Source organism: Nothobranchius furzeri, chromosome 18, assembly GCF_043380555.1.
Source record: "Nothobranchius furzeri strain GRZ-AD chromosome 18, NfurGRZ-RIMD1, whole genome shotgun sequence".
Lineage (NCBI taxonomy): Eukaryota > Metazoa > Chordata > Actinopteri > Cyprinodontiformes > Nothobranchiidae > Nothobranchius > Nothobranchius furzeri.
Genome location: NC_091758.1, coordinates 17,765,982 through 17,793,694, shown reverse-complemented (window position 1 = coordinate 17,793,694; position 27,713 = coordinate 17,765,982). Strand labels below are relative to the sequence as shown.

The 27,713-nt window shown below is 42.8% G+C and overlaps 1 protein-coding gene across 3 annotated transcripts in view; it reads right to left on the bottom strand.

The window, feature by feature from the left end:
• The window catches only part of letm1 (leucine zipper-EF-hand containing transmembrane protein 1), a 29,671-nt gene extending 3,095 nt beyond the window's left edge, over positions 1–26,576 (bottom strand). For all 3 annotated transcript variants that reach the window (XM_054741841.2, XM_054741842.2, XM_054741843.2), the window contains exons 1-10: positions 26,278–26,576; positions 14,625–14,682; positions 13,998–14,487; positions 8,059–8,202; positions 7,816–7,953; positions 5,246–5,449; positions 5,028–5,147; positions 4,810–4,941; positions 3,751–3,909; positions 3,309–3,422 (exon numbers count right to left, since the gene is read on the bottom strand). In XM_054741841.2, the coding sequence (XP_054597816.2) occupies positions 3,309–3,422; positions 3,751–3,909; positions 4,810–4,941; positions 5,028–5,147; positions 5,246–5,449; positions 7,816–7,953; positions 8,059–8,202; positions 13,998–14,487; positions 14,625–14,682; positions 26,278–26,362 (1,644 nt within the window). In that variant the 5' untranslated portion in view covers positions 26,363–26,576. The remainder of the gene's footprint in view (positions 1–3,308; positions 3,423–3,750; positions 3,910–4,809; positions 4,942–5,027; positions 5,148–5,245; positions 5,450–7,815; positions 7,954–8,058; positions 8,203–13,997; positions 14,488–14,624; positions 14,683–26,277) is intronic.
• Between the last annotated feature and the right edge of the window lie 1,137 nt (positions 26,577–27,713).

Below are 27,713 nucleotides of genomic sequence, written 5' to 3'. Positions count from 1 at the left end.
TAAATACTTTGCTCCTTCTATTGAATTATATTATTCAAACATTTTTCAAGTTGAACAGGTAAGAAATGACTTTTAGATGGCAGATAAACTGCAGTTTGCTGTAAAAAATTCTACATATGGAGAGAATTTAGTGAAGCCAAGCAGAAAAATCAAGACAAATGACCGTCGTAACTGTTTTAATTATAAAATTGATTGTTTTTAGCTCAGTTTTTCATTTAAAAAAAGTGACAAAAACAGCTGTTTAAAGTGTGCTGTGACCTGCTGCGGAGTCAGAAACATTTATGTGAGGCTGTGAGGTTGGCAGAAATTCTCATCTTACCTGTAGCTCTATGGACAGCCTCAGTTTAGAGAAACAGAGAATAGTTCTGTGCAGACTGACAAGCTAATGGCTAGTCACAGTGGGATCAGTAGATTACGGTCATCAAGAAGATCTTCAGTCTCAAAAAAGTTATTTCCTTTTACATAAACATTCATCCCTGTGACCATTTACATTCTACGGTAAATTAGCGGCCTGCAGTAGTTCTGGTTCAGCGTATGTAACACACGCTGAGGTCATTCAGACTGCTCTCTAAAGCAAGTAAGATTTTAATTGTTCATCTTTTTACAGAAACTAAATCCAGACAACCTCAAGGATCCTTCTAAGAACTGAGGAGGGGTTTAGACAAGACAGGGTAGATGGGTGTGTGACAAACAGAAAAGTCTGAAAAAATGATGAATGGAATTTACTATAAATGATAAAGTTAAGCTGTCTTCCTCTACGGTTGTTGCTCAGACCAGTAACTAACTGCCGTGTCAGCTTTAGGCTCGACTGTTCCTCTCTAGCAGATCAGCTCTCAGTTACCTGCTTTACAAACGAGTCTGCTGCTAGTTTGGGTTTGGGTTTAGGTTTCTGACATTAAAACCTTTTGCTGCCACAGGTCATCTCCAGGTTTATCCCACCGCTGGTAATGATAAATAAATGACTAAAGTCATCATTTGCACTTTTTTACTGTGTGGGTGTCGGAACGAGCCTCCACACAGTGAGAACAAACATCTCAGCTCTAAAGCCGATCTTCATCCGCATACGTCACATGTCACGTGACCAGGAAGCAGAAAAGCCATGTGTTAGGAGATCGTTTTGAGCCGCTGCTGTAAAAAAAAAAAAAGTGAGGCGCGAATCGGAAAAGCTTCTGCCGATCACAATTCGACAACAAATTATGACAGAACGGATAACACTCAACACACGTGGATTCTTCCTGATGTAAGAGATGAGTCTACTCTTTGATTTGTTGGTTTTGGTGTTGACATCATCATAGAGTGCAACATTCTGTGACTCTTAAAAAACAGTGAAACACTGAAAAATGCTGGCAGCGAATGAGTTAATGAAATGTGATGTGTTTCTAGACCAGGATACATCTGAGTACTTGGACACATTCAGCTGCTTTTGTGCAGCCCCATAAGGTCCTTCAGTGTGGACCAGGATGGACTGATGAAATTTCTTTTTCAGGACCTTTAGCTTTGATGTGACCTGCTTTTGTCAGCCAGTGTTTTCACCACTCTGTTGAACAGCTGGCTGTCTCCCACCGTCCCCGTAAAAAGGCAACTAATCTGTTTGTCCGCTTGCACGGCCAAAAGCTCCATGGTCTCCGCATACGTCCAGCCGGCTTTCCTTCCGGCCGGCGCGCAGTATACGTGACTAACGCGACCACCCCCTTTTTTGGGGGGGGGGGGCTCCCACACTCGCTCCAAAGGGATTAGCGGGGATGACACGTGTTTAGCCGTCAGAGGTGAGGGGCTGATGCAGCAATTTTATTACCAAGCGAGGCGGAACGAATGCCGCAATATTCGCTCAACGCCATGCCGGCATGGCACGTTTAAAGACGTACCATTGCGGTAATATTACGCCGATTTGCCGGCATGGTGTGTCCTATAAAAGCACCTTCTGACAGTGGTCTGAGCAACGATGTACTCTGCCAACCTGAACGTAGCACTGCAAGATGACCCAGAGTGGATAAGGTCTAATAAGACTAAAAAGGCTAACATTGTTTACAACTGCTGTACAACCCAAGCGTGAATCTGTGCACAGAAAAACAAATCCTACAGGGATCAACTGCTGTGGGGGGGGTCAGGGGAAGTGAAGGGGGCAACAATAAACCTAACCTGGAAACGAAACGGCTGCCACTGTTCGGACTGGGTCAAACGATAACATAGAAAAGAATGCAACAAGTGAGTTACAAAGCAGCCAAAGTCTCATAATAATCAGTAAAAAGTCTGATTTATATAAAAAATATTGAGGTTTGACAAAGACCAATAAAGATCAGGTCTTTAACAGGTCCCAAATGGTTCTAGTCTCAAGTGTAGAAAAATCTGACAGATTCAGCAAGTTTATGAAACTGGAACAAAGACAAGAAGGAGAAACTGGATATGATGAAGACCTCATCAGCATCAGCTTCTCTATAAGGCAGGAGATCAGTCAGTCTGCTGCTCTGGAGCATACAGGTGTGTGTTCACGCAACCAGGAAAGACATCAGGAACGACCTCAAAGGTCACTTAGACTCCATCATTCTACAGGAAAAATGTGGAATCATTCCAGAAAGCTGATGATTTTCCCAGGAGCGGACATCTAAGCAGGTTCACCTTGAGGTCAGCGGTCAATGCCTAAAGGCTCCATCTCAGACTCTACAGGTCTCAGTTAGCAGGTTAAAGGTCATGGTAGCTTTACTCAGATTAGTTTTATCTGAACCGCAAGTAATTTGGAACATCATCCCAACATGAAGACAATTAACCATCATGTACGACAGGATGAATGGAGAAACCAGCACCAATAGCTGCTCCCAGCGCGGTGGTGGAGGCATCATGGTTTGGGCTGTTCTGCAGCTATAAGACTCACTGAGTCTACCAGGAACTCCTCTAGAAACCAAAGTATTCTAGAGTCTAAATATGGCGTCTCTACCCAATAACTGAAGCGGAGACCAAACCATGTCACAAACTGGACCATGATCCTGAAAACAGCAGCAGATCAACAGCAGCAGGCAAAGAACAGAACCAAGAAACCGTCTGTGGTCCAGTCAAAGCCCAGACTGTAACTCGCTGTGGTGGGACCAGAGAAAACGTGTTTGTAGGTAAAACTGTTTGTTTTTCTACACTTGAGATTGGATCATCACAAGATAAACAGAGTAGTTTCAATAAAATAAAATACAAATCATTCATTTTATAAAAGGTAATGAGGGCATGGATTTTAAATCCAGCAAAAAGTGATACATTCTACTTAAATGCTGGGTTAGTTTTTAGGCAGTCTGTATCCTTCACAGTCAGAGAGAACACATTACCTTGGTTCCCTCTAAGACTGGAGCGGTGTCCCTCAGCGTCTCTGGATGAGCGGTTTTATTCAATTCTTCCTCGCTGAGCTTCACTGCAGCCGCTTCCAGCTCCAGCTGGCCTTCCTGCAGGAGAACAAACAGAGCAAAGAGCTAAAACTACAATAATTGCCCAAAAGAGAAAAAATCTCACTGCAGAAATAAAAGGCATTCCATTAAGTCCCTTTCTTTACATCAAATAATTTATGCATTTAAGAAAAATAGAAGGAAAGAATTTGCAGATCAAGTCTAAAATAAGCTATTCCCTGTAATTCATGCCAAACCCAACAGGAGTTCCCTATAGGCTTTATGTGAAAGCTGATCTTTGCAAGAACATAAAAGGTATTTTAACAACAATCTCAGATATCTAGTTAACATCTGTGTCTCTGAATAACAAAAGCAGCACCAGATTCACCTGGGCGGCCTTTTCTGCTGCATCAGCCAGCCTCTCCATCTCCCGGTCCTTCGTGTCTTGTCGTATTGCTGCCTCCTCCTGCAGCATTGTCTCTACTTTGGTCTTGTTGTCCACTTTGGACAGCTCAATCTCTGCCACCTTTAACTGGGCCTCTTTGGTCTGCAGACAGGAGGAAAGGTCGACGTGAATAAATATTACAGGTGAAACCTCCATATTTGCCTGTCAGCGGTCTGCAGAAAGGGTCATAGCCACCAGCTCTACTAGTAAATATCTTTCCGCTTAAATTAAGCTTGTTACCTTCTATGTTGGAAGAACCCTACTTATGTTTCTGTCCCACCAACCATGCCTCTAGCATCATTAGTAGCCCTAGTACCCCCTATGGACGAGACATCACTGCCCTATAACCTAGAGCCGGGGTTTTCAACTCCAGTCCTGGGGGCCAGTATCCAGCACGTTTTAGTGGTCGAGTCACCTGTACAGCAGCTTGTCTGGCTCTGCAGAAGCCTGTTAATTACCTGCTGATTGAAACCAGGTGTGTTGGAACAGAGTTAGAACTGAAATGTGTTGGATACGAGGCCCAGAAATGAATACCCCTGTCCTAGAGTTAAGGACAAAGACTGAAAAAGCAGCCCTTACCCATGAGCACCGTGGCTTTTAAACGGTCTTGTTTGAACCTAAGTACAAATCACTTCAAATGCCTCTGCAAATGTCTGCATTTCAGTCATTTTTTTGAGTTTCAGGGGAGCCATCCTAGCTTCACAACTAATAAGATGCAATGACAATAAAGGGATTCATTCTTTCATTAATGTCTTTGCAGGCAAATTAACTCCTGACTCATGTTATTGGGCTTCGGTGCTCTGGCCCCTGATAAGAGCTGCACTGAACCCTCGTTAAGACAGAAGATGACTCATTTCTGAAACTGCATACACAATTCCTCTGTTCTCTAAATGCATTACAGCTGGTTATGGTACATGTAGTGAGCAGCGTTTTTATGTTTTAAATTCCTTACACCACCTTGTAAAATGTGTTTTCTTGTTCTGCATGTCACTGTCAACATACCACCATTTCAGGAAGAGTTTGCAGTGTCGTTTTCAGCTGATCAGCAGGAGACAGAGTATCAGGGAGGTACATGGCTCGAGACAGAAGCAGCAGAGATGTTGGGATCTGCTGGTTCAGATGTAGCTCCAACCACTGCAAAAGGCAAACACAAACCTCTACAGAAGTGCTTTTGTGCACACCAGCCATGAGTTAAGGCTGTGTGTGTGTGTTCTCGTTACCTGGCTGAGCTGCTCTCTTAGTCGATCCTCTGTGACGCCAAGAGATCTCATCCCTCTCACGCGACATGCTGCCTGGACCTCGTTCACATTCAGACTCTCCACTCCCTCTTCGGCTATTAGCTAAACCAACAAACCACAGGAAGCAACAAGTAAAACACCAGCTGTAGTTTCTATAAATGATTTTATCCACATACAACGTAAAACGTAACTACAGGTACCTTATCATCTGCACGAATGGCCCTGAGCTTCATGATGAGCTGAAAGCGGAGAAAGTTATTGGTCCCGATGGACTGGAGCTCCAGAAGACGGCAGAGAGCCACCAGCTGAGGCCGAGACAGGTTGTCCAGAGTCAGCTCGTCCTCAAACAGTTTGGAGAATTTTATGATCTGCTCGTTACTCGGTCGTTCCCCAGAGTTCCTGATCTACAGAAGACATGAACACTTTACTTAAGACAGATTTACAAGCAAAAACAAAACAGTTAGAAATAAGAAACATGTACTCGACAGTTCTCATTATTATTATTTATTCAGGTAAAAACTCTGAGATATTACATTTCATCTGCAAGAGTGACCTGGACCCAGAGGGCAGCACAAGAACAATAACGGAGATTACACACGAGTGCAGCTTCATGTACCTGGAGTTCTCCTGCAACCGAGTCTGACAAATATATTTGTGTTGGTAAACAAAACAAAGAACAGTTTGACTGCTAGAGAAGTGTTTGAATTCTGTCAGGTTTAGGGGTGTGTGTGTGTGTGTGTGTGTGTGTGTGTTAAGGTTGGGTGATGGGCTGAGCCGTTACGGTTGTTTTTTTACAGGAGGCGATATGTTTATTTATTTATTTGTTTGTTACTGACGAATATTTTACACGTTACGCACAGAGAGGTAACAATCACGAAAAGATCTCCATCAGCGCATCTGAGCCTTTTCTCACCTCCTCCGCCTCTGGCTGCTGACAGTTCGTGGGCAAGTGGCGAGCTGAGGAGGGTTCTGGAGAGCGTCTGCGACACACTCGACTTCGTGCACTACAGCGCGGCGTTGAGTGGAAACCCTTCTATCTTTCAGAGTCTGGAAGACTTCTGGTTATTTCAGTTGGAGAAATGTTTCCTGATCTAAAACCTCGACTGAAGTAGCGCTCGTCGTTATTCAGCGCCTGCTTCGAGTGTGTCAGCAGAGCACGGATCCATCCAGAACATTATTTAAACAGCCACGAGTCTGTCTGAGGCACACGTCTAGAAGCTCATGACCTCTTCAGCAAGCTCCCTAGACACATTTGATGGCACACAAGCTGCAGGCGACCAGTTCAGGTTTACGCGGCGCAGGAGGAATGTGCGTTCGAGCTGCAGCAGGTGAACTGTTCCCAATTTAAGTGAAATCCTTGAATTGTATTGTTCGTGTTACTGGGGCATTCTGATCAGCTTGGTTGGACTAAATATTATTTAAAATGAATGGAAATTTAATGAATGATTATTCATAATTTAAAAGATGAAAGTGACGGGGATAAATGGATCATGTGACCTCTGGCAGCGAGCTGCCTCCTCAGAGTGCGTCCAAACGCAGCAGCGATTCCTTCCATCCCCCACTTATAAAAGAAAGACACCAGAAGTTTTTGTTCAGAAAGAAACATTTAGCTTAAATAAAATACCACAACAGTGGGCACCACAGGGAAGCAAAGACGAGGCTTCGTTTTAACATTTTAACCGTGTTTATACGTCACTCTACCAAACTACAAATACAAAATTAAACAAAAAGAAAATTATAAATTTCTCTTCCAGCAAACATTTGTGCTGCGATTGTATAAAAAATCTGTTTTGGGCTTCTGTGTTAAATCAGTCCGTGCGTCATGACGTCACATGCACGAATAAATCGTCCGTCGTCTTTTTTTGGACTGACGATTGGCGGTGGGAAAAACACAAATCGCCCAACCCTAGTGTGTGTGTGTGTGTTTGTGTGTGTGTGTGTGTGTGTGTGTGTGTGTGTGTGTGTGTGTGTGTGTGTGTGTGGCGGGTGTTATCTAGCCTTCTAAAAGTTGATTGTTGTCAGTTGTGGGCCTCAAACATAAAATAAACTTGCATTGAATTTATTTTCCCATAACTAGCTTTAGTCAGCGTGCCCCAGGGCAGCTGTGGCTACGTTGTAGCTCATCACCACCAGCGTGTGAATGTGTGTGTGCTATATAAATATAAGCCGTTTACTTTAACAACCACCATCTCAGCATAAATGGGTATTTTTATGTTTGTTTCTGTGAGAACTGGTGACAGCTGATGGTCTTTCAACTGGAATACTTTAACCAACTAAACCAGTAGACAAACCAGGGGGAGGAAGTCCAGCTTGGACCCCATTTCCAGGACAACAGCAGTAATGATTTTAGCGAGCAGCTGTTTCTGACAGCTGGTGCACAGTGGTGGTCATTTCTGCTTCATGAATAGATCAACATTATAAACTGGTTTACTTTTACTGAATCGACATTTATTAAAGAAGCACAAAATCAAATCTAAATTGGTCTAAATAATAAAACTGCTGGTTTTTAATGAGGAGTGGTCAGAAAAACAGCAGCAGGCAGAGACTCAGAAACACAAACTACTCATCCTACCCACGGCTCTTTGGTAATCACTACCAGTGCAGTGCTAACAGAAACAACTGGAGTGTTTACTGGTTTTAGTCTGGGATTGGGAGAGTGGGTTGAACTTCAGGCCCTGATCGGTGCAGAGTGGTCCTGGTTGGAGCTTCAGAACTGCATGACTCATCTGTTATGGCTGCCGGGCAGAGGGAGGTGAGGGTGCTGACTCACCATCTGGAAGAAGGTGGAAAACTCCTCCGTCACGTTGCCTTTGGCAGCCTTGTTCCTCAAAGCGATCTCCTCAATAGTGTCTTGCAAGAACTTGGCCATCTCCAGTTTGACCCTCAACTCTTTTTTCAATCTCTCCTCCTAAAAGAAAATACAATTATAAACAAACCACAGTTAAACAGGATTAAAACCACTGTGGTAAACCAAACCAGTTGTTAGTCTTAGAGAAGATAAAGCTCTGGTTACCTTCTTTGACTGTGTCTCAAAGGTGGACGGCAGCATGTTGGGGAACAGCTTTAACGCCACAGGAAGCAGAAACTCCATGAAAGGAACAATGATGAACACCAGGAAAGGCAGCAGTCTAAAGACGTCTGCACATGTTCTGAGAAACTAAAGATGAAAAACAAAAAAAGCTCAAAGGTTTGACACAGCTCAACAGAAACCGACTCCTATTTACTCCTGCAGAGGAGGCGGGACATCAATCCGTCATTACTGTTCAGTTTGACCAGGCTGTTGTTTATCTGGGCTTCCAGCAGAAAGGAGTCACCCATCAATGTTTGCCGTTTTCATTCCGAATTTCCTCAAAAACATCAGAATCACTTCTGTTTCATCTGCATGGAGCAGGATACCAACGTGAAAACTTTCGACCAACCCATTGTGCAGCGATCAACTGCTCGCCCTGGCTGGGACAAAATGACAGGAATGATCAAAAAGGGAGAAAGGCAAAACACAAGACTCTCCTTTTTGCTCTTTCCACCTGCATGTGGGCCAGTAGAGTGAAGGATTTAAGGCATCTCAACTGAAAAGGGCTTTGTCCACAGGTCCATTGACATGTATATCATCTCCTGGACATCGGAGCACGGAGGTGTGGGGGTGGTAAAGTTGAAGGAGTTTAGAGGGAGTAAATTAATGTGAAAGGAAATAGAGGAAAAGCCAACCCAGGTTAGTGATTGGGATGTAGATGAGTTTGGAACAGGCTTTCTGGGTATCTGCTGCAATTCAACACATACAAACTGGATCAAACGTGTGTGTGTGTGTGTGTGCGTGCGTGCGTGCGTGCGTGCGTGCGCGTGCGTGCGTGCGTGCGTGCGTGTGTGTGTGTGTGTGTGTGTGTGTGTGTGTGTGTGTGTGTGTGTGTGTGTGTGTGTGTGTGCGTGCGTGCGTGCGTGCGTGCGTGCGTGCGTGCGTGCGTGCGTGCGTGCGTGCGTGTGTGTGTGTGTGTGTGTGTGTGTGTGTTGGAGATGCCATGATCTATTCTGATTCCAATCTCAAACACAAGTATGCTGTGTTAATTATAAATATTCTAGAACTGTTGGTGGTGTTTAACCCTCTGGGGTCCAGGGTGTAATTTGCCATTTTTGACTCATTTAGAGTTTTCCTTTGTATTTCCAAAATAAAAACCATAACCACTGCCTTATGTGGTACCAATCTTTTCAGCACAACCTGGACTTTATGAATTTATACTTATTTTTTATATTTGGACATAAACGGGTTGCATATTAGACCTCAAATCACTCAAAAACATAAAATCCGAATTGGAAAAAAGTTGTTTATTTTACTGTGAAACCAAAAAACATTTATGACGAATGTTTTTTATAATTTAGAATGGCAATCTAGACTGTACATTTATAATAAAAAAAATAAATAAATATAGCAAATAACACATTTAAAAAATAAATTATTAGCCCTCTGGGGTCTAGGGTGTAAATCACCGTTTTTGACTCTTTTTGGTTTTTCTTTTGTATTTTCTAATAAAAACAATAAATATTGCCTTATGGGGTATCTTTTTTTTTCAGGACAACCTGGACTATCTGAATTTATACTTATTTTATTAATTTGGCAATAATGTACATGCATTTTGGAGTGGGGAGTGGCTCTGTCTCACGCCGAGATCTGACAGCTGCGCGGCGCCGCCCACTCCTCTTGTTGGATCTCCGAGGAGCTGGATCTCTGCCTTCATCCTCTACCTCATCATGACCCAACTCTTCTATGAGGAAGGATGGATCTGCCACATCATCATCATCATCCTCGCTATTTGCCTCAGACTCCGGCTGCGAGTCTCCGTCCACTTCCTCTGCTTCCAGTTCAAAAAACAGCCATACTATCTGAACTGCATGGTGGACATTTATCCTTATCATCCTTTATACAGGTGCTGGCCAGTAAATTAGAATATCATCAAAAGGTTGAAAATATTTCAGTAATTCCATTCAAAACGTGAAACTTGTACATTATATTCATGCAATGCACACAGACCAATGTATTTCCAATGTTCATTACATTTAAATTTGATATTCATAAGTGACAACTAATGAAAACTCCAAATTTGGTATCTCAAAAAATTAGAATATTCTGAAAAGGCTGAATATAGAAGACACCTGCTGCCACTCTAATCAGCTGATTTACTCAAAACACCTGCAAAGGCCTTTAAAAGGTCCCTCAGTCTTGTTTTGAAGGCACCACAATCATGGGGAAGACTTCTGACTTAACAGCTGTCCAAAAGACAATCATTGACACCTTGCACAAGGAGGGCAAGACACAAAAGGTGATTGCTAAAGAAGCTGGCTGTTCGCAGAGCTCTGTGTCCAAGCACATTAACAGACAGGCGAAGGGACGGAAAAAATGTGGTAGAAAAAAGTGTACAAGCTCTAGGGATAACCGCACCCTGCAGAGAATTGTGACGACAAACCCATTCAAAAATGTGGGGGAGATCCACAAAGAGTGGACTGCAGCTGGAGTCAGCGCTTCAAGAACCACCACGAGGAGACTCATGAAAGACATGGGATTCAGGTGTCGCATTCCGTGTGTCAAGCCACTCTTGAACATGAAACAGCGCAAGAAGCGTCTCGCCTGGGCCAAGGACAAAAAGGACTGGACTGATGCTGAGTGGTCCAAAGTTATGTTTTCTGATGAAAGCAAGTTCTGCATTTCCTTTGGAAATCAAGGACCCAGAGTCTGGAGGAAGAGCGGAGAAGCACAGAATCCACGTTGCATGAGGTCCAGTGTAAAGTTTCCACCGTCAGTGATGGTGTGGGGTGCCATGTCATCTGCCGGTGTTGGCCCACTCTGTTTCCTGAGGTCCAGGGTCAATGCAGCCGTCTACCAGGAAGTTTTAGAGCACTTCATGCTTCCTGCTGCTGACCAACTTTATGGGGATGCAGACTTCACCTTTCAACAGGACTTGGCACCTGCACACAGTGCCAAAACCACCAGCACCTGGTTCAAGGACCATGGTATCCCTGTCCTTGATTGGCCAGCAAACTCGCCTGACCTTAACCCCATAGAAAATCTATGGGGTATTGTGAAGCGGAGGATGCAATACGCTAGACCCAACAATGCAGAGGAGCTGAAGACGACTATCAGAGCAACCTGGGCTCTCATAACACCTGAGCAGTGCCACAGACTGATCGAGTCCATGCCACGCCGCATTACTGCAGTTATTGAGGCAAAAGGAGCCCCGACTAAGTATTGAGTGCTATACATGCACATTCTTTTCATGTTCATTCTTTTCAGTTGGCCAACATTAGAGAAACAAACATTTTTTCATTGGCCTTTAGAATATTCTAATTTTCTGAGATACCAGATTTGATGTTTTTATTGGTTGTCACCTATAAATATCAAAATTAAACGTAATAAACATCGGAAATACATTGGTCTGTGTGCATTGCATGAATATAATGTACAAGTTTCACGCTTTGAATGGAATTACTGAAATATTTTCAACCTTTTGATGATATTCTAATTTACTGGCCAGCACCTGTATAAGCCTAATAAAAGCCTACTAAACTGCAGAGACAATATATCTGTCCGGATCGCTCCAAAATATGAAGTTTACCATCAATATCTGTCTAATTGTTTGTTGTTACTCCGTTCGCGCCACTCCTTTCCCCGTGAAGCGGCTCCTTTTTGCGCACATCTCGTTCCTCGTGTGGCCTTCCTCTCTCTCTCAGCTACATAATAATTTTTTCATGTTCACAAGCACATTCCCTCTCACGGATTACTAAACTGCTGTTTTGACAAGTTTTCAGATTGTCTAAAAATAGGTGTTTTTTTAGTTTAGTATAACTCCGCTTTTATGTTGCCTATTAACAAAATTTGAAAACTGGGGTGTAGTTTATAATCTCCTTTTTAAAGCTGAATTCAAACTGAAACTCAGGGAAGGAGAAGAAAATATCATTTCTATAGCACCTCTCAAGATAAAAAATCACGAGGCGCTTCACAAAAACAAAAACAAAAAATAAAAAATGTAAAAAAGCATTTATAAAATGTTTAAAATTATATTTAAAATGAGCAAAAATAGACAATTGTGATTAAAAAATGTTAAGAAAGAGAGAGAGTGAACAGGAAAGAGGGAAATCAGTGGATCCTAAGGAAGGTTGAATAGGTGGGGAGAGCAGAATAAAGAGAGAGTGGTTGAAGAAGGTCATACAAAAGCCAGCTTGAACAAGTGAGTCTTCAGCTGCTTTTTAAAGGAGACCACTGAGTCCACTGATCTCAGGCTCAGGGGAAGAGAGGTCCAGAGTCTGGGGGCCACAGCAGCAAATGATCTGTCACCTTTGGTCTTTAGCCTGGTGCTACACAACCAGTAGGCTTTGATCACTGGACCTCAGGGACCTGCTGGGGGTGTAGGGACTAAGAAGATCACCAATGTAAGATGGTGCTTGTCCATGTAAGGCCATATAGACCAGAACCAGGATCTTGAAATGAACCCTGAAGTTGACTGGCAGCCAGTGAAGCTGGAGGAGAAGCGGGATGATGTGGGTGTGTTTGGAGGACTTGGTCAGAAGCCGAGTACAGGCATTCTGAACCACCTGTAGACGGTTCAGGGAGGTTCTGCTCAGACACGTGAAAAGAGAGTTACAGTAGTCTAAGCATGAGGAGATGAAGGTGTGGAGAACAGTCTCAAGTTCAGAGCGGGACAGAATGGGACTCAGCTTAGCAATGTTCCTGAGATGGAAGATGGAAGAAGGAAGAGCGAACAAGAGAACTGACATGAGAATCCAGGGTGAGAGCTGGGTCAAAGGTCACGCCAAGATTCCTGAAGGAAGGTTTGGTGTGAGAAGCAAGCTGACCAAGAGTCTCTGACTTTGGGAACCAGCTTGTCTGGGGCACAGATGAGGATCTCAGTCTTATCTTCATTTACGAGGGAGGCGTTGTCTTGCTGCTACAACGTCCCAAATCAGACCTGTTCAAAAGACGCGTATATGCGTCCATGGACCCCAGAGGGTTAAAGACATTTCAGCTGTTCTTTAGAAAGTTCACAGTTATCCATTGTGTAAAAGGTCAAAAGTCTCATTTACATACGTAGTTTTCATTATGCCTGCCGCATACGAGTCATTTGAGGCCGTTTGCTCAGCAGATATCTCGCTGTGTGCGCTTAATTTTTACTGAGTTTTCTGCCTCACGAGACGCTGAGGTGAAAATCAAACCGGTTTGATATTTTTTGCCTCACTGGGGGTAAAAACTCACTGTGTGGGCACTACGTGAGCTGCTGGATGAGCTGAAATATTATAGGGCCAATCACGGCGCATTCTCTGCTCACATGATTCCAAGATGGCAGCCCCCTGTCTGCATGTCAGAAAATAAACAAAACAGAGACAGAAATGGAAATGGAGGAAATGTTTCTACTAGTTTTGTTGATGAGGCATCGCCGCCACTGTCATTTCAAGGTTAGAGAAGTATGGGTACAGTAGCTGGAAAGAAGGGCCGGGCAAGGAGTTTATGCCAATCTACTTCAAAAGATGCGCCTTGAAAACCCAGAATCCTTCCAACAGTACTGCCGCCATGGAGAGGGTAGTGGAAACAGTGGGCCCTTCGATCCACAAGGCACCACTTGTTTATTTTTCTGACATGCAAACAGGAGGCTGTTATCTCTAAATCATGTGAGCAGAGAATGCGCTTTGATTGGCCACTAAAATATTTCCCCTCAGCCGACAGCTCACGTTGGGCGCACACTGTTTCTGGCAAAAAACATCAAAACAGTTGGATTTTCACCTCAGCGTCTCGTGAGGTATCTACTGAGCAAACAGCTGCAAACGACTGTTAGCTCAGCAGGCTTCAGTGTGGTGGTGTTCCCCATCGTTCACATACCTTCAGTGCCATAAAGCACCTGTCTGACACATCAGACAGTGCTACAGAGCTACATATCTGTGTTTCTAGCTAGCGTTTCAGATCTTTATCATCCTCACCTGTCTCCTCTCACGGCGGGACAGAGGATGTCCATTCAGGATTCTCCACAGCATTCGCCCAGCGATGGTGGTATCAATCCACAGCAATCTGAAGCCATGATAGTAGTGTTTGATTTCATCCACAACTCGCTGTCGAATTGTTCTTCTGACAGGTTCTGCATCCAGCGTCGGGCTGTAAACCGGTCCCCCCTCTTCCAGCTTCTTTTTGTCCTTTATTGAGCGCAGCAACTTCTCCACCTTCGAGTCATCCCACACTCTGACTGAGGTGTGTATCCACCGGACTCCAGGGAATTCCTGCAGTGGTACGACCATCCACTGGGCACCTGTAGTTTTAGCAGGGTACGGTGACCTGGAGCACCCTACTGCTAAAGCACTGTAGAGCTGCTGTGGGTCTATGTTGTGACAGGATTCATCTGACAAGGGCAGGGAAGGACTGACTGAGGACAGCTGGGCCAAGCTACCAAGTCTGAGCCCATCCAGCCTAAGAGAACTTGAGTGGAGAGAGAGAGAACTTAATAAACCCACATCTCAGATGTTGATGTTATTTTATCCATCTCTCAGTGAAGTTAGTCTTGAAGTCGGTTCATTTATTATCAGAAATTAAATACAGAATTATTAAGTACTTACTTTTGACAGGTGAGTCTGAGGGTTCTGCAGTTGAAACAGTTACCTTCCTGCAGTTTCCCTATAAGAGAACAAAAAATCCTTTTAAAGGTGCATTATGTATAAATGAAGTAAAATAACATCCTGTGGTAAAATGCGATTACTGCAACCACTTTAAACAACTCTGGAGCTTTTTGTCGGCCGTCGTCAAATAACAATGGTCGGTGCTGCAGTATTAGCTCGTAGAAGACACGGCACCCCACACTCATTGATGGTAAACAGTGCTTACGTCCCTCCTTCCTTTGTTTTGAAAGGAGAAAAAACTGACAATCCCCGCAGCCAGCTGGATATGAAATATGTTTCAGTATAAACTTCCTTCCAAAATGACTCAATAATTAAACTCGTTTGCAGGGATTCCCCAGAAAACTTGATAAGCCTGGCGGGCCTGACCGTGAGAGCGCGTGGAGGGGGTGGGGGTTGCGCACGGATAGCTCTGCAACCGTTTCTCGTCAGTATCAGCAGAGGGGAGGCCCGTTGTTTGTTTCACTACTGTGCCTTATCAGTGTGAGTGGAGAAGGTAGGGCCAGGAGGGTGGGGGGCTTATAAAGCGCTGGGGGAAACCCTGCTTTTGGGATTTTCTCACTGAGTGCGTTTACATGCAGCCAGTAACCCTTTTAAAACCCGAATATTCACAATAACCCGGTTCTGCACGGCCATGTAAACACAGCCAAAAACCCGGATATGTTCATAACCGGGTTTTTAAAAACCCGGTTACTACACCTGGGGTAACCCTTTTCTAACCCGAATGTTTGGACGTGTAAACGCATATCGGGATATCCCCATCATAGCGTGTGTTCTGCGCATGCTCTGTTCGCAAGGAATCTTGGTCTTTTGAGTAGCGAGATGTCTTGTATGCGCCAGAACACCGGAAGTAAACAACAAGTTGGGAGCAACATGGCGAGTCGCGGCACAGCACCACACTTTTGGAGTGACGAGGTTGCTATCTCTTCCGAACTGGGAAACATGTTGTTTTCACGGATACCGGAACAAGAAGAACCGGAAATGACGCATACTGCGTCTGGACGTAGTCCATACGTCCTGACGCTACCCCAACGTCCGCATTTAAATCGGGTTATGCAGGTTAGGGGTAACTCTTTCTATTTATGCTTGTAAACGGGTTATTCTGATCAACTCAGAAACCCGAATACCGACCTTAACCCGATCATAACCCGGATATTGGCCACATGTAAACATAGTCGGTGTAAAATTCTCACTATATTCTTACATAATGCACCTTTAGTTAAAAAAATAATACAAAATACACAAGTAAATGTTTTGAAATGGGACACAAACACACACACACACACACTACATGATTTCATGGAGCTGATCGGTATTTCAAGTGACGATGTGTTTCAGACACACTTGACCATGTGTCCTACTGTATGTTTAGTCCATCGAGGGTCAATCTACCAGACAGCTTGTTATTTTATCACATTGGTTTAAATGTAATTTAAACACAGGTCAGAAAATTAATTTGGAAACAAGTTGATTTCAATATGCTAGAGCACTTTTCCTCCATAATCAGGATCAAAGATGAATGATTAACTTTTTGTGTTGATTTCTGTCATGTATTAGTGATGAGAAAAATCCAACCCAGAAGCCAACAGAGTGGTGCTTGGTCATGCTCTTCCTCTACCTTTCATGTGGCTGGAGTCAATCCAGCAAAGTCTGGTGGAACATCACAACCAGGACTTTACTGGAACAGAGACAGAGAGGCACAGACAAAACCCACTAAAAACACTGTGGGTGCACGTGTGTGTGCGTGCGTGTGTGTGTGTCAGCCAGCAGCCTGTAAATCACTAAACCTACAAGCATGTCACGTGTGCCAGGGACCAGAACTATACACGTTATTAGCCAAACTCACTCATCACTTGTTGAAAGATAATAAATAATAAATTTTTAAATAAAAATAAATCTAATTTTCCACATCATCTTCTAAGTAAATTACTTCCAACTACTAACAAAGTTTTATAATAGAGTAAACCCATTCATGTTTTCCGCAGCAGAAATCATGGACTTGACTCTTTCTACATCCATATAAAACAGATTACAGGGTGAACTTGATACTAAGTACACCACCTTTTAAGCTACGTGAAGTAACGGCATAAAGTAGCTCCTCTAGATGGAAGCGAGCAAAACAACTCCTTATAAACTTATTATTCCTATTATTAGGAAGTCTGTGATCAGGAGATGGTTGTTAATGTTAATCAGAAAATAAAATAATAATAATAACAAAGATATTTCCTTTCAAGGCCGTTGCCTCTTTCCTTTTCATGGACCCTGATTTCCTTTCACAACTTCAAGCGTAATCTCAATAATCTACAATCAGATCAGAGTTTTTCTTATATTAGTTAATATTTCAAAGAACTGCTTGGATGGCAATAAATCATGGACTGTTCTATTCCAAGCAACATTTGCATGGATAGTCTCTTGTACCCGCTGGCGGACACCAGAGGTTCGGGGAGCCGTCAGGCTGAAGAAGGAGGCCTACAGGGCGTGGCTGGTCTGTGGGTCCCCGGAGGCAGCAGACAGGTACCGGAAAGCCAAGTGGGGTGCAGCAGTGGCAGTTGCCGAGGCAAAATCTTGGGGGTGGGAGGAGTTTGGTGAGGCCATGGAGAAAGACTATCGATCGGCTCCAAAGAGGTTCTGGCAAACTGTCCGGCGCCTCAGGAGAGGAAGGCAACAACTCGCTCACACTGTTTACAGTGGGGATGGGGAGCTGCTGACGTCAACTGGGGCTATAGTCGGATGGTGAAAGGAATACTTTGAGGAGCTCCTCAATCCCACCTACGCGCATTCCGAGGAAGAACAAGAGCCAGGAGACCTGGGGATGGAATGTCCAATCTCGGGGGCAGAAGTTGCTGAGGTAGTCAAACAACTACACAGTGGCAGAGCCCTGGGGGCGGATGAGATTCATCCTGGGTATCTCAAGGCTATGGATTTTGTAGGGCTGTCGGGGTTGACACGTCTCTGCAACATTGCGTGGTCATCGGGGGCAGTTCCTGTGGAGTGGAAGACTGGGGTGGTGGTCCCCATCTTTAAGAAGGGTGACCTGAGGGTGTGTTCTAAGGGGGATCACACTCCTCAGCCTCCCTGGAAAGGTCTACTTCAAGGTACTGGAGAGGAGGGTCCGATCGATAGTTGAATCTCAGATTGCGGAGGAACAATGTGGTTTTCGTCCTGGCCGTGGAACTGTGGACCAGCTCTATACCCTTGCAAGGGTGATGGAGGGGGCATGAGAGTTTGCCCAACCAATCCACATGTGTTTTGTGGATTTGGAGAAGGCCGAGTGTGAAGCGGCTGGGATGAGGATCAGCACCTCAAAATCTGAGACCATGGTTCTCGACCGGAAAAGGGTGGCTCGCCAACTCCGGGTCGGGGGAGAGGTCCTACCTCAAGTGGAGGAGTTTAAGTATCTTGGGGTCTTGGTCATGAGTGACAGTAGGAGGGATCGGGAGATCGATAAGCGGATTGGTTCAGCGTCTGCAGTGATGCGGACGCTGAGCCAATCTGTCGTGGTGAAGAGGGAGCTGAGCCAGAAAGCCAGGCTCTCGATTTACCGGTCGATCTACGTCCCAATCCTCACCTATGGTCATGAGCTTTAGGTAATGACCGAAAGAACGAGATTGCGGATACAAGCGGCCAAAATGAGTTTCCTCCATAGGGTGGCCGGGCTCAGCCTTAGAGATAGGGTGAGGAGCTCGGACATTCGGGAGGGACTGAGTAGAACCGCTGCTCCTCCAGATCGAAAGGAGTCAGTTGACGTGGTTCGGGCATCTGGCCAGGACGCCCCCCGGGGAGGTATTTCGGGCTTGTCCTGCCGGCAGGAGGCCCCCGGGTCGACCCAGGACACTTTGGAGAGGTAACATCTCCAATCTGGTCCGGGAACGCCTTGGGGTCCTGCCGGAGGAGCTGGTGGAGGTGGCCGGGGAGAGGACTATCTGGAGCTCCCTAGTTGGGATGCTGCCCCCGTGACCCGGACCCGGATAAGCGACGATGACGTCTCTGACCTTGATGACTTAATGGAGTTTAAATGATACTGTTGTTAGTGATGTGTCATAATGTTGTAAAGACCTGAAAAGCAAAACATTCTACATGGCTCCTGGTTCTGTGATTAGTGGCACTGTGAAAAGAGCAAGTTAAGTATGAGCATTTAAGGTATGGAACACTCATTTAAACAATACATTTGCAGTGGTCTATGAATTAACATGTTGTAAGTTGTACTGGCGGGGAGCTCAGATGTGCCTGAATCAGGAAGTACTAGTCAGCTGGAGGAGACAGTGGGTGTTTCTCAATGCCAAGGAACCTAGCCTTGATGTCTTGGCTCCGCCCCGGTTGCCTAGGAGATACATCATCGGGAGCTAAGACGTGTTCCAATGTTCATGTTCTACCGAGGTATGTGTTCTCCATTTGTTAGCCGTTTAGCTAGCTGAGCGAGGATACATGGGAGGTGTCTTGTAGCCTAGTGTGACAAGGTGGAGAAACCAGGGCCCGGGCGGGATTCGATCCCCAGACTCCCGGGTGAAAGTCATACGCTCTAACCAGTCAGCCAAAGGGACATCCCCCTGGCCAAGTAGCCAGGGCGCATGATCAATCGGGACATTGTGACAGAACGCTCACTGTCACACTAGCCTTGGTCAAAAATTACCCAGAATGCACCGCAATATTTTCAAAAAGACGGCGGATCAGAAGCCGGCAGCTACTTCAGGGACAATTTTCAATTTTAAAAGTAAGTCAACTAATTTAAAATGTTTTTTTTAGATCCAAAGAAGTTATCTATTGTTGGTTAGTTGCTTAGTAGTTGCAGCTTCAGTGGCTAGCGGGTAGTAACTCACTTATATTTTTAATTTAATAAACATATACACAATTTAAAAAGTTAAAGGCTCATTATATAATTATATTGAAACTAATACGTATAAAATATAACGTCTCCCGTGTCACGTGACGTTACGTGACCGCCGTGGAAGCCGCAGTCACGTGATGCAAGTCTGTTCCATTTAACCGTTTTCTTTGACCAAGAAAGGACAGTATTAGGGCTGCAGCTATCGAATATTTTTGTAATCGAGTACTCTATCGAATATTTTTTTCGATTAATCGAGTACTCTAATAAATTACCCTTTTGTATTTGTAAACCATTATATCAAATAGCATGTTATAATTATGAAAGACCTGTTAAAATGAGCAAGCAATTGCCAGTTACTCTTCAAGTTTTATTCAAAATTAGTTTTCAAAACTTCAGCACTTGAACTTTACTTCACAGTAAACAAATGGCTGTGCAAAAAATAAGTAAACAACCTGAGCCGATTTTCCCCTCGTGCGAGAATCTGCTAGCCTGCAAGCCAGACAGAAACTAGGAGGATAACTGTTGGAAGTAGCGCTGCGAGCGGCTGCGGCCCAAACAGAACCAGAACCGCTCACGGTGCATGCGCAAACAGCTCGCCGGCTGTTTCCCTATTAACACACGTCCGTTTTAATTTCAACACTTTTTTACTCACACAATAACAAGGATTGTCGAGAAAGCATGTTTGCTGTGGTTTTGTCAAATTATACTGATCACAAAACATTTATTTACTTTCTTTAGTTTTCCTCTCATAAATACCCATGTCCTCCTGCAGCAATCCCGAGGGACAACAAACACCAATAACACAATAAAAAGTCCGACGTTTTGTGTAAAAATGCTATTTTTTGGCACATTTTAAGTCCGACGTGTTGCTACCAGACGTACGGTGTGAGCTGAAACTAAGTGCTACAAACGAAAAAGTCGCACAGTGTCCGCAGAATATATGGAAATACAGGCTAAAATGCATTATCTTGTAGAGGCTCCGAGTCCGCATGCAGAAGTGACATTTACAGGCGCTGCAGCAGCATGGAGGATGTGGTGTTGTGCTAGGCTAAATCCATTTTACAGTATTTACACTGGAGTACGTTTTCCGCCTAACGACGTGAAAAATGGTCCCACATCTTGACATTTTCTGTCTTTTTCGCACTCCACCGGGGTCCACGTTGTCCGCCATGGCTTAAGAGAAAGTTAAGTTACATTCGCTACTCGCGTGTGCAGTCCAGTGGGCATGTGCGTCACTTATTTCAGTCCGGGTGAAACATGACTACGGGCGACTGCAAAGCCACGAATTAATTAAATATGAATTAAACGAATCCTCGAGGCAGAGAATTTGACTCGAGGGTTTTTTGTACTCGAATTATTCGAGGTACTCGAGGAATCGTTTCAGCCCTAGACAGTATACTCGTAAGTAAGGAGCCTGGCCTCGCAAGACATCGCGTCACAAGACAAGGCACCTTGACATTGAGAAACACTAGGGGTGTTCCAAAAAGGGTACTTCACGATTCGATTTTGATTATGGGAGCTTCGATGCTTCGATTATAATGATTTTTGGTTTGATTCGATTACTGGTGCCACGATTCTTCAATTATTGACATTTTTAATGCTTTTTTCATACAAGATTGTCTTCTTCTTTATCTACATTTGTAAATAAATAACCTATCAATTAATTCAGTTCCTCTAAAACTACTCTCTGTTAGTAAATACATTTTTTTTAACATTTAACTATTTTTCAAAGACAAATTCTCATTTTATGACTGTATGACGTGTAAATATTTGCACTTTGACTAACTTAACTTCGATCAGGGAAAGCTTTACTTACATTAGTGACCCCTCCATTGTTGGGGAAACACTGAAAACAGGCAAGCTAATAGAGATAATTAATTAAAGTAAACAAGATTTTTACTTCCATCAAATTTATTTAATGGAAACTTAATGAGTCTGGCATATGATAACATTACAAAAAAGCTGCCATACAGATCAAAAGTGCATTCCTCAAAATAAAATAATTCAGCTTTTTTCAGTCTGGAATATAGGTAACAGAAAAAAACTGCTATATTTGAAGGTAGTATGTTGTATTTTTTCAGAACAAAAGTGCATAATTCAACTGAACATATATTCAGCCTGGAGCTTCAGTACAGTGAGGTGAACACAACAAAATAGAGCAGAGTGACACTCATACTCATCTGTCCTCCCATACTCCCTCCCCTCCCTCTTGTCCCCCTACATCCTCCTGTTGTGTGAGATGGGCAAATGTCAACATGGTGCTACTTTGACTCTCACTCATCTCTCGAGTTTGAAAAAAGTGACTCACCAACTTCCACCCGTTCTTGTCCGATGCGAGAACAAAATGCGCTGTTACAGTAACGAAGGATTTGGTGGCAACCGATGTCCATGCATCTCATGTGAGCGCTATCCCGGTTGCCTTCTTCATGGACTCTAGAACGCTTGCTTTGGTTTCCTCATAGAGGTGGGGGACTTCTTTTTCTGCGAAATGTTTTTGGTGAGGAAGTTTATAGCGCGGCTCCATGGTGCGCACCACAAACTGAAACCCCCTGTTGTTAACTACGGAATACGGACATAGATCCGTCGCGATTAAAGTAGCTATTGCTTTTGTAATGCTCCTTGCCTTCTCTGAGTTCTTCGGTAGTTTGGAGACAGTCTCCAGGATGGAGAAAGAGGTCAAAGAGGTAGTGCCACTCAGTTAACAGTCCGGGCGGCGCGCGCGTTAAGGCTCTGGTTACGTGTTTATTTTTAGTACCGGCTTCGCAACAAAACTTTGATGTGATGTTTTTTTAAGCATCGACATTCATTAATCGATGCCGAAACAACATGTTAAGCTTTTAGATGCATTGCCACATCGATTAATTGCACCCACCCCTAAGAAACACCCAGTAGCTTCAGACCATAGACACGAATACATAGACACCTCATTGGGTGCTGGAAAGCGAGACAGCTTCACCACCATATTGGATGGGTTCCTCATTCTTCAAACCCAACTGGAATCAATGCAGAGTGGGCAATTATGCCCATTTTTTTGTGCAGCTTACAGTTGCAACAACCGGAAAACAGATCACGTGGGATTACTATTGACTTTTCTAGCCTACTCTTGGGATTTTATATTTTAATTTATTTTATCTTAGTAAAATTTATATTTTAATTAATTATTGTGTCTGATTTTGTGAAAGGGCATTGTAAAATGTGTTATTTAGTTGGGTAAACCCCTTCCTCAGTAGAACTAAATGCACAAGAGGGCAAATGGAGACCCATCCAAGATGGCTGCCGACCACCACAGTAGCTCCAATAAGCAGCGCCAGTCCACAGGGTGTCTACATATATGATGTATGTGCTTCTAATGGCAGGTTTTGGTCTCTACAGCCTAATTTCGACTTCTCCATCAGCTCCGCAAGGGAGAGAGATTGATAGAGATATTTTGCTCTCGGACTTCTCTGTCAGCTGGGGATTGTTGCAAAACAATTCCCCACCAAGATGAGAGAGAGTGTAGCGCTATCCTGCCACCATTAGTCATGTATCCGGTCCACAATAATGGTTTAACTAATATGTTTACATTGTTTTAATGCATTTCAGAGACTTTTTAACACAAACAAATTTGTTCCCCATCCACCTCTTCATGCAATCGGCACCTCTAAACTCATGTTTCTCGCCTTTTCCGACCAGGAATAAAATTTTTGCTGCTAGGGATGTCCCGAGATACAACTTTTACACTTCAGATACGATACAGATATTGCTGCCTTCAGTATTGACCGATGCCAATTTCAATTAGAGCTGAAACAACTAATCGATTTAATCGATTATAATCGATTATTAAAATAGTTAACAACTTTTTTAGTCATCGATTAGTTGTTTAATAATCATATTTTACCGCATAAAGTCTATTTTTTACCACAATCTGACATCGGTTACAAGCTGTTAAATTTGCCGCCAGTGTGTGGCAGTAATGAGCCACTGATCTACCAGTGGAGCCGTAGAAGAAGAAATGAGCCAATGGGTGCCCTCGGTTTTCATGACGTATCACGTTACTGACGCTCATCTTGCTGTGAGAGATGGCGAAACAAGAGGAAATACGGAAGAAAAATAGAAGCGACAAAACTGAAGAGAAACCCCGGACAAAAACCTCACGAGTATGGGAGCACATTTGAGACGAAAGCATGTGGGGGCTGATGCAGCAGAGGTAGAGCACCGCGGTCAAGTGAGCCGTCATTTGGAAGAGCCAGCCCGGTAAGTAACAGAAAATAAACAAGCTGGACTTAGTGTTTTAGCTGAGTTCGTTATAGTGGATGTTAAACATGTTTTTTTGCCGCGTCAGTCTGCGGTGTTCTACTTCTGATTGACTAGATGCAATCGTGAATCTCCTCCGTGTTGTGTATCATGCGCTTGCCAAATTTAGCACGTCTGTTTATAAGAATGTTCTCGTTAAGAGAAAAACGGCACAAACCCATAACTATGTTCCTCATTCAAAAAAGGACAACTCCGCGGAGAAAAATATACAGACAAGCTGTGTCCAGGTGAATATAACGCGGCATAGTTGTACACTTTCAATTTTTAAATACAGGAGAAATTCAGAAAAAGTCATTTTTTTACTATTAAAAGGCTGTTTTACTATCTAACGCTGTAAAACGCCTCACAACACATTTTTATCATGTTTCTTAAACAGTATTACACAAAATAAACATTTTTCACATTTCTCTGGCTAATTTAAACACTCCCGACTCAAAGTAAAAACCTCATGAGCTTCTTACTTAGAGCTTTTTAATAGTAAAAATGTTTTACTTTTTTTCTGAATATCTCCTGTTGCGGGCTATTTTGTAGAACGTAACCCTCAAAATAAATGATCACTGTATATTGTTAATTAATTCAAATAATATAATATTGATTTAGTGTTGTAGTGTGTGTGCTGCTTTATTTTATATGTGTACTTATTTCAGTCTATTTGTGTTTCTTATGCAGAAAAAAACAAGCAACGATGGACAACTACATGGGGAAGAAGACACTCACCCCCCAGCAATTCATACCACTTACAAACTCTATTCTAAACATGCTGGTAAAAGACATGAGGCCACTATCCATGGTGGAAGGAGCAGGCTTCCAGCTAATGCTAAAAATTATTCTGGACTGATATTTTGCACTGTTTAGCTCATTTTATACTGCTGACTGTGTTCATGTGCAATAAAATAGATTGCAGTCAACTGCACAATTCTCTTATGTTTTTTTGTTCTTAACTGAAATGCATCCATCACTTGTATAGGTTAAATAGCTAAACAATAACAAACCGATTAATCGATTAATCGAAAAAATAATCGACAGATTAATCGATTATGAAAATAATCGTTAGTTGCAGCCCTAATTTCAATATAATCACAATCAGCACAAATCATTCATACTTTGACCTATTTCGTTGGTAAAAGTTTTGTGTGGAATATATGAAAGACTTGATCAAGTGATATTACTCAATCGGAGAACAAGAGCCAATAACAGTAAGTATGAAAAAAATTACTATTTTTTTTAACCATTGGTTGCAAAAATGTGAACCTTAACGGACTGCTTATATCAGAGATTTGTAATGCAGTCTGATATAATCCAATACAGTGTTTTTGGGCCGATAATGAATTACTTCCGATATCGATATCGGAACAGGACATCCCTACTTTGTACTCCTTCAGTCACGGGTGAATAAACATTCATATTTTCTGTCATTTTCCACGATGCGTTCTTCAATCTGTTCCAGGTCTGCCGCTAAATATCGATTTACTTTTTAAGGGGGCAAAGGCTGTGCTGTTGAGAAATTTACCAGAAGCAGTCTCCTGACCAATCACAAGCTTGCGGTCTCTGTAACTTTCAATGGATATTTTAAAATGTGAGCATGTCTCCATCACCCTCTGCGAGCCTGTCGAAGAGCTCTTGCACCGCCGAATAAAGGTGTTGCGTGTTTCTGTACCCATGCAGATGGAGAGGTATAAGTCAGGCTTTATTTCCTGACATTGTGACATTTCACCTCTGATTGGCTAACAGCAACACGACTCTACCACTGACTTCAAAAGCCTGAAGGATTTCTGCTGTCTTCTGGAGTTGCTAATGCTAATGGTTAGCTTCTACTAACAGGGACATTTTTTGCAGTTTCCTGGACGTTAAACTAACGTGAGTCAAGATGGGTGAGTCCATGAACATTAAATGACAGTGTGACATAGATCTGTCAGGATTTTCGTTTCACAATCATTTCAATGTCTGTTTTCTATCAGAAGCTAATACAGGAGCTAGGTGTATGACACCTGTATGAAAAAAGTAAGAGTGACTGATTATTACCAGAAATAATGATTTAAAAAAAATCGGAGTTCCACACCTTTAATAATTGAGTGTCGAGTTAATAAAATGGAATAAGAATGGAATAATTTTTTTAAATCAATTATTAATCAGATTATGGCTTTAGTTTTGTTTACAGTCATTTTTAGATTGATAAGCTAATCGAATCAAATCAATCATTGTCTCGGTAGTAGTAACAGACTGAAACGGAACTGTCAGGTCAGAGATCATGTCCTCAGACAGCTTTAATCTTTGACCATTGACAGTCAGTCATTTATTCATACAACAACTTTAATGTCGAGCAGGTCATCAGAATGCCTATGTGTGCAGTTTAATATCAAACGGGGACAACAATGTGTCCCTAAAAGACAACCTATGTCTAAGCCAACTATTGGGTCCCACAAATCATCAATGATAAAGACGGCCTTAGCTTGAAACAAACCACCTTAAAAACCTTACCTTTGTTTTTCCGGAATTCGTTCTTTAACGACCTGGCCGTTTTCATTAAAGGTGCTCTGGATCTCGTAAACAGGATTAACGCCATGCTGCTTTAAGTCTAAAGTCGCAACCTTTAAACGGTAAATTACAAGCTAGCTTAGCTAGTCGGTAAACTGGCGACAGTTTGGTCCAAATGTCAAAACTAAAGCGCCACTATTATAGTAGAACATATAAACATGAACTAATTCACGTTCTAAACAAATTACGATACACGTTTAACTGAGAAGTGGAAATTTTAGCTTCATGCCATGTCCTTCCTAGAGTCCTCCAACAAGAGGATACTAGACTTTGCTGGTGGGTCTACACCATTTACACGCCGGCGGACGAAGCAGCGCATTGATTTGTAGGCGGAGTTTGAACCCCATTTTATTGCTCTGCTCATATCCAGCGAAAATACTCGCGTAGGTTTGCTTCACTTCAGTCACATATCTGATATAAAAACCTAAATGATGTTTTGATGCCAAGCTCCTGATGCAATCAACAAACTTATATGGCTTTGCCTTTACCAGTCGGTGATTTCCTGCATTTTCTTGTATTTAGTATCTCAAATTGACATTTGTACAGTTGTATTTATCACAATAAACACTGGCACGTCACGTCAACTGTCCGTAATTTCGCCTTCATTTCAACAGAGACGTTTCTCTCTCTCCCCGCTCGCCATTAACCCTAGCCGGGTAAAACGCCGGCTAACTGGAAGGGAATGGATGCATGTTTTTTCCTTCACGCGCTTGACAGCCGGGTTCTTGCATGACGTCAAACTCTCCAGCTCTTTTCCGGTCCGATACTTTAGGAAAATAAAAGCCGATTTTTGTGACAGTGCAAGAAATCTGACTTCTTCAAATTCAGAGACGTGTCTGTTTTTCAAATTATACGATGGACTTTAAAATTTATGAAGTCAACAAAATAAACAATAAAAGTAATATATGCCCATTGTTCGGCTTATTAGTCAATAAAATAATTGCTTCAAGATAAAATGTTCCTTTAACTGTCACTTAGGAAGTAGACTATACAAAGGCATTTAATTTCATATTCTTATAAATGTTTATAGTCTTAGATGTACTGAAATTATAAGGGTATAGAAGCTGTACTAACATTAATGACTAAACATAACAGAAAATGTAGTTTTTTCCAAACCATCGAGTTGGAAAGAACATACAATGCTACATGTTTATTTTCTTTGCTGTTTTGCAAAGATTGATTTTTAAAATGATATTGTTAATAGCTGCACCCAAATTTCAGATTTTAGACTAGTCATTGGTTGCTCTGAAATTAAATTGAAAACATATAAAGTGGTTATGAATATTAAATGTAAATAAAAACTATTGAAGTTGTCGAAAAACAGCAATGGACACCTACAGAGGCCATCAACTCTACGGTTTGTATTTTTTTCTTCTTTT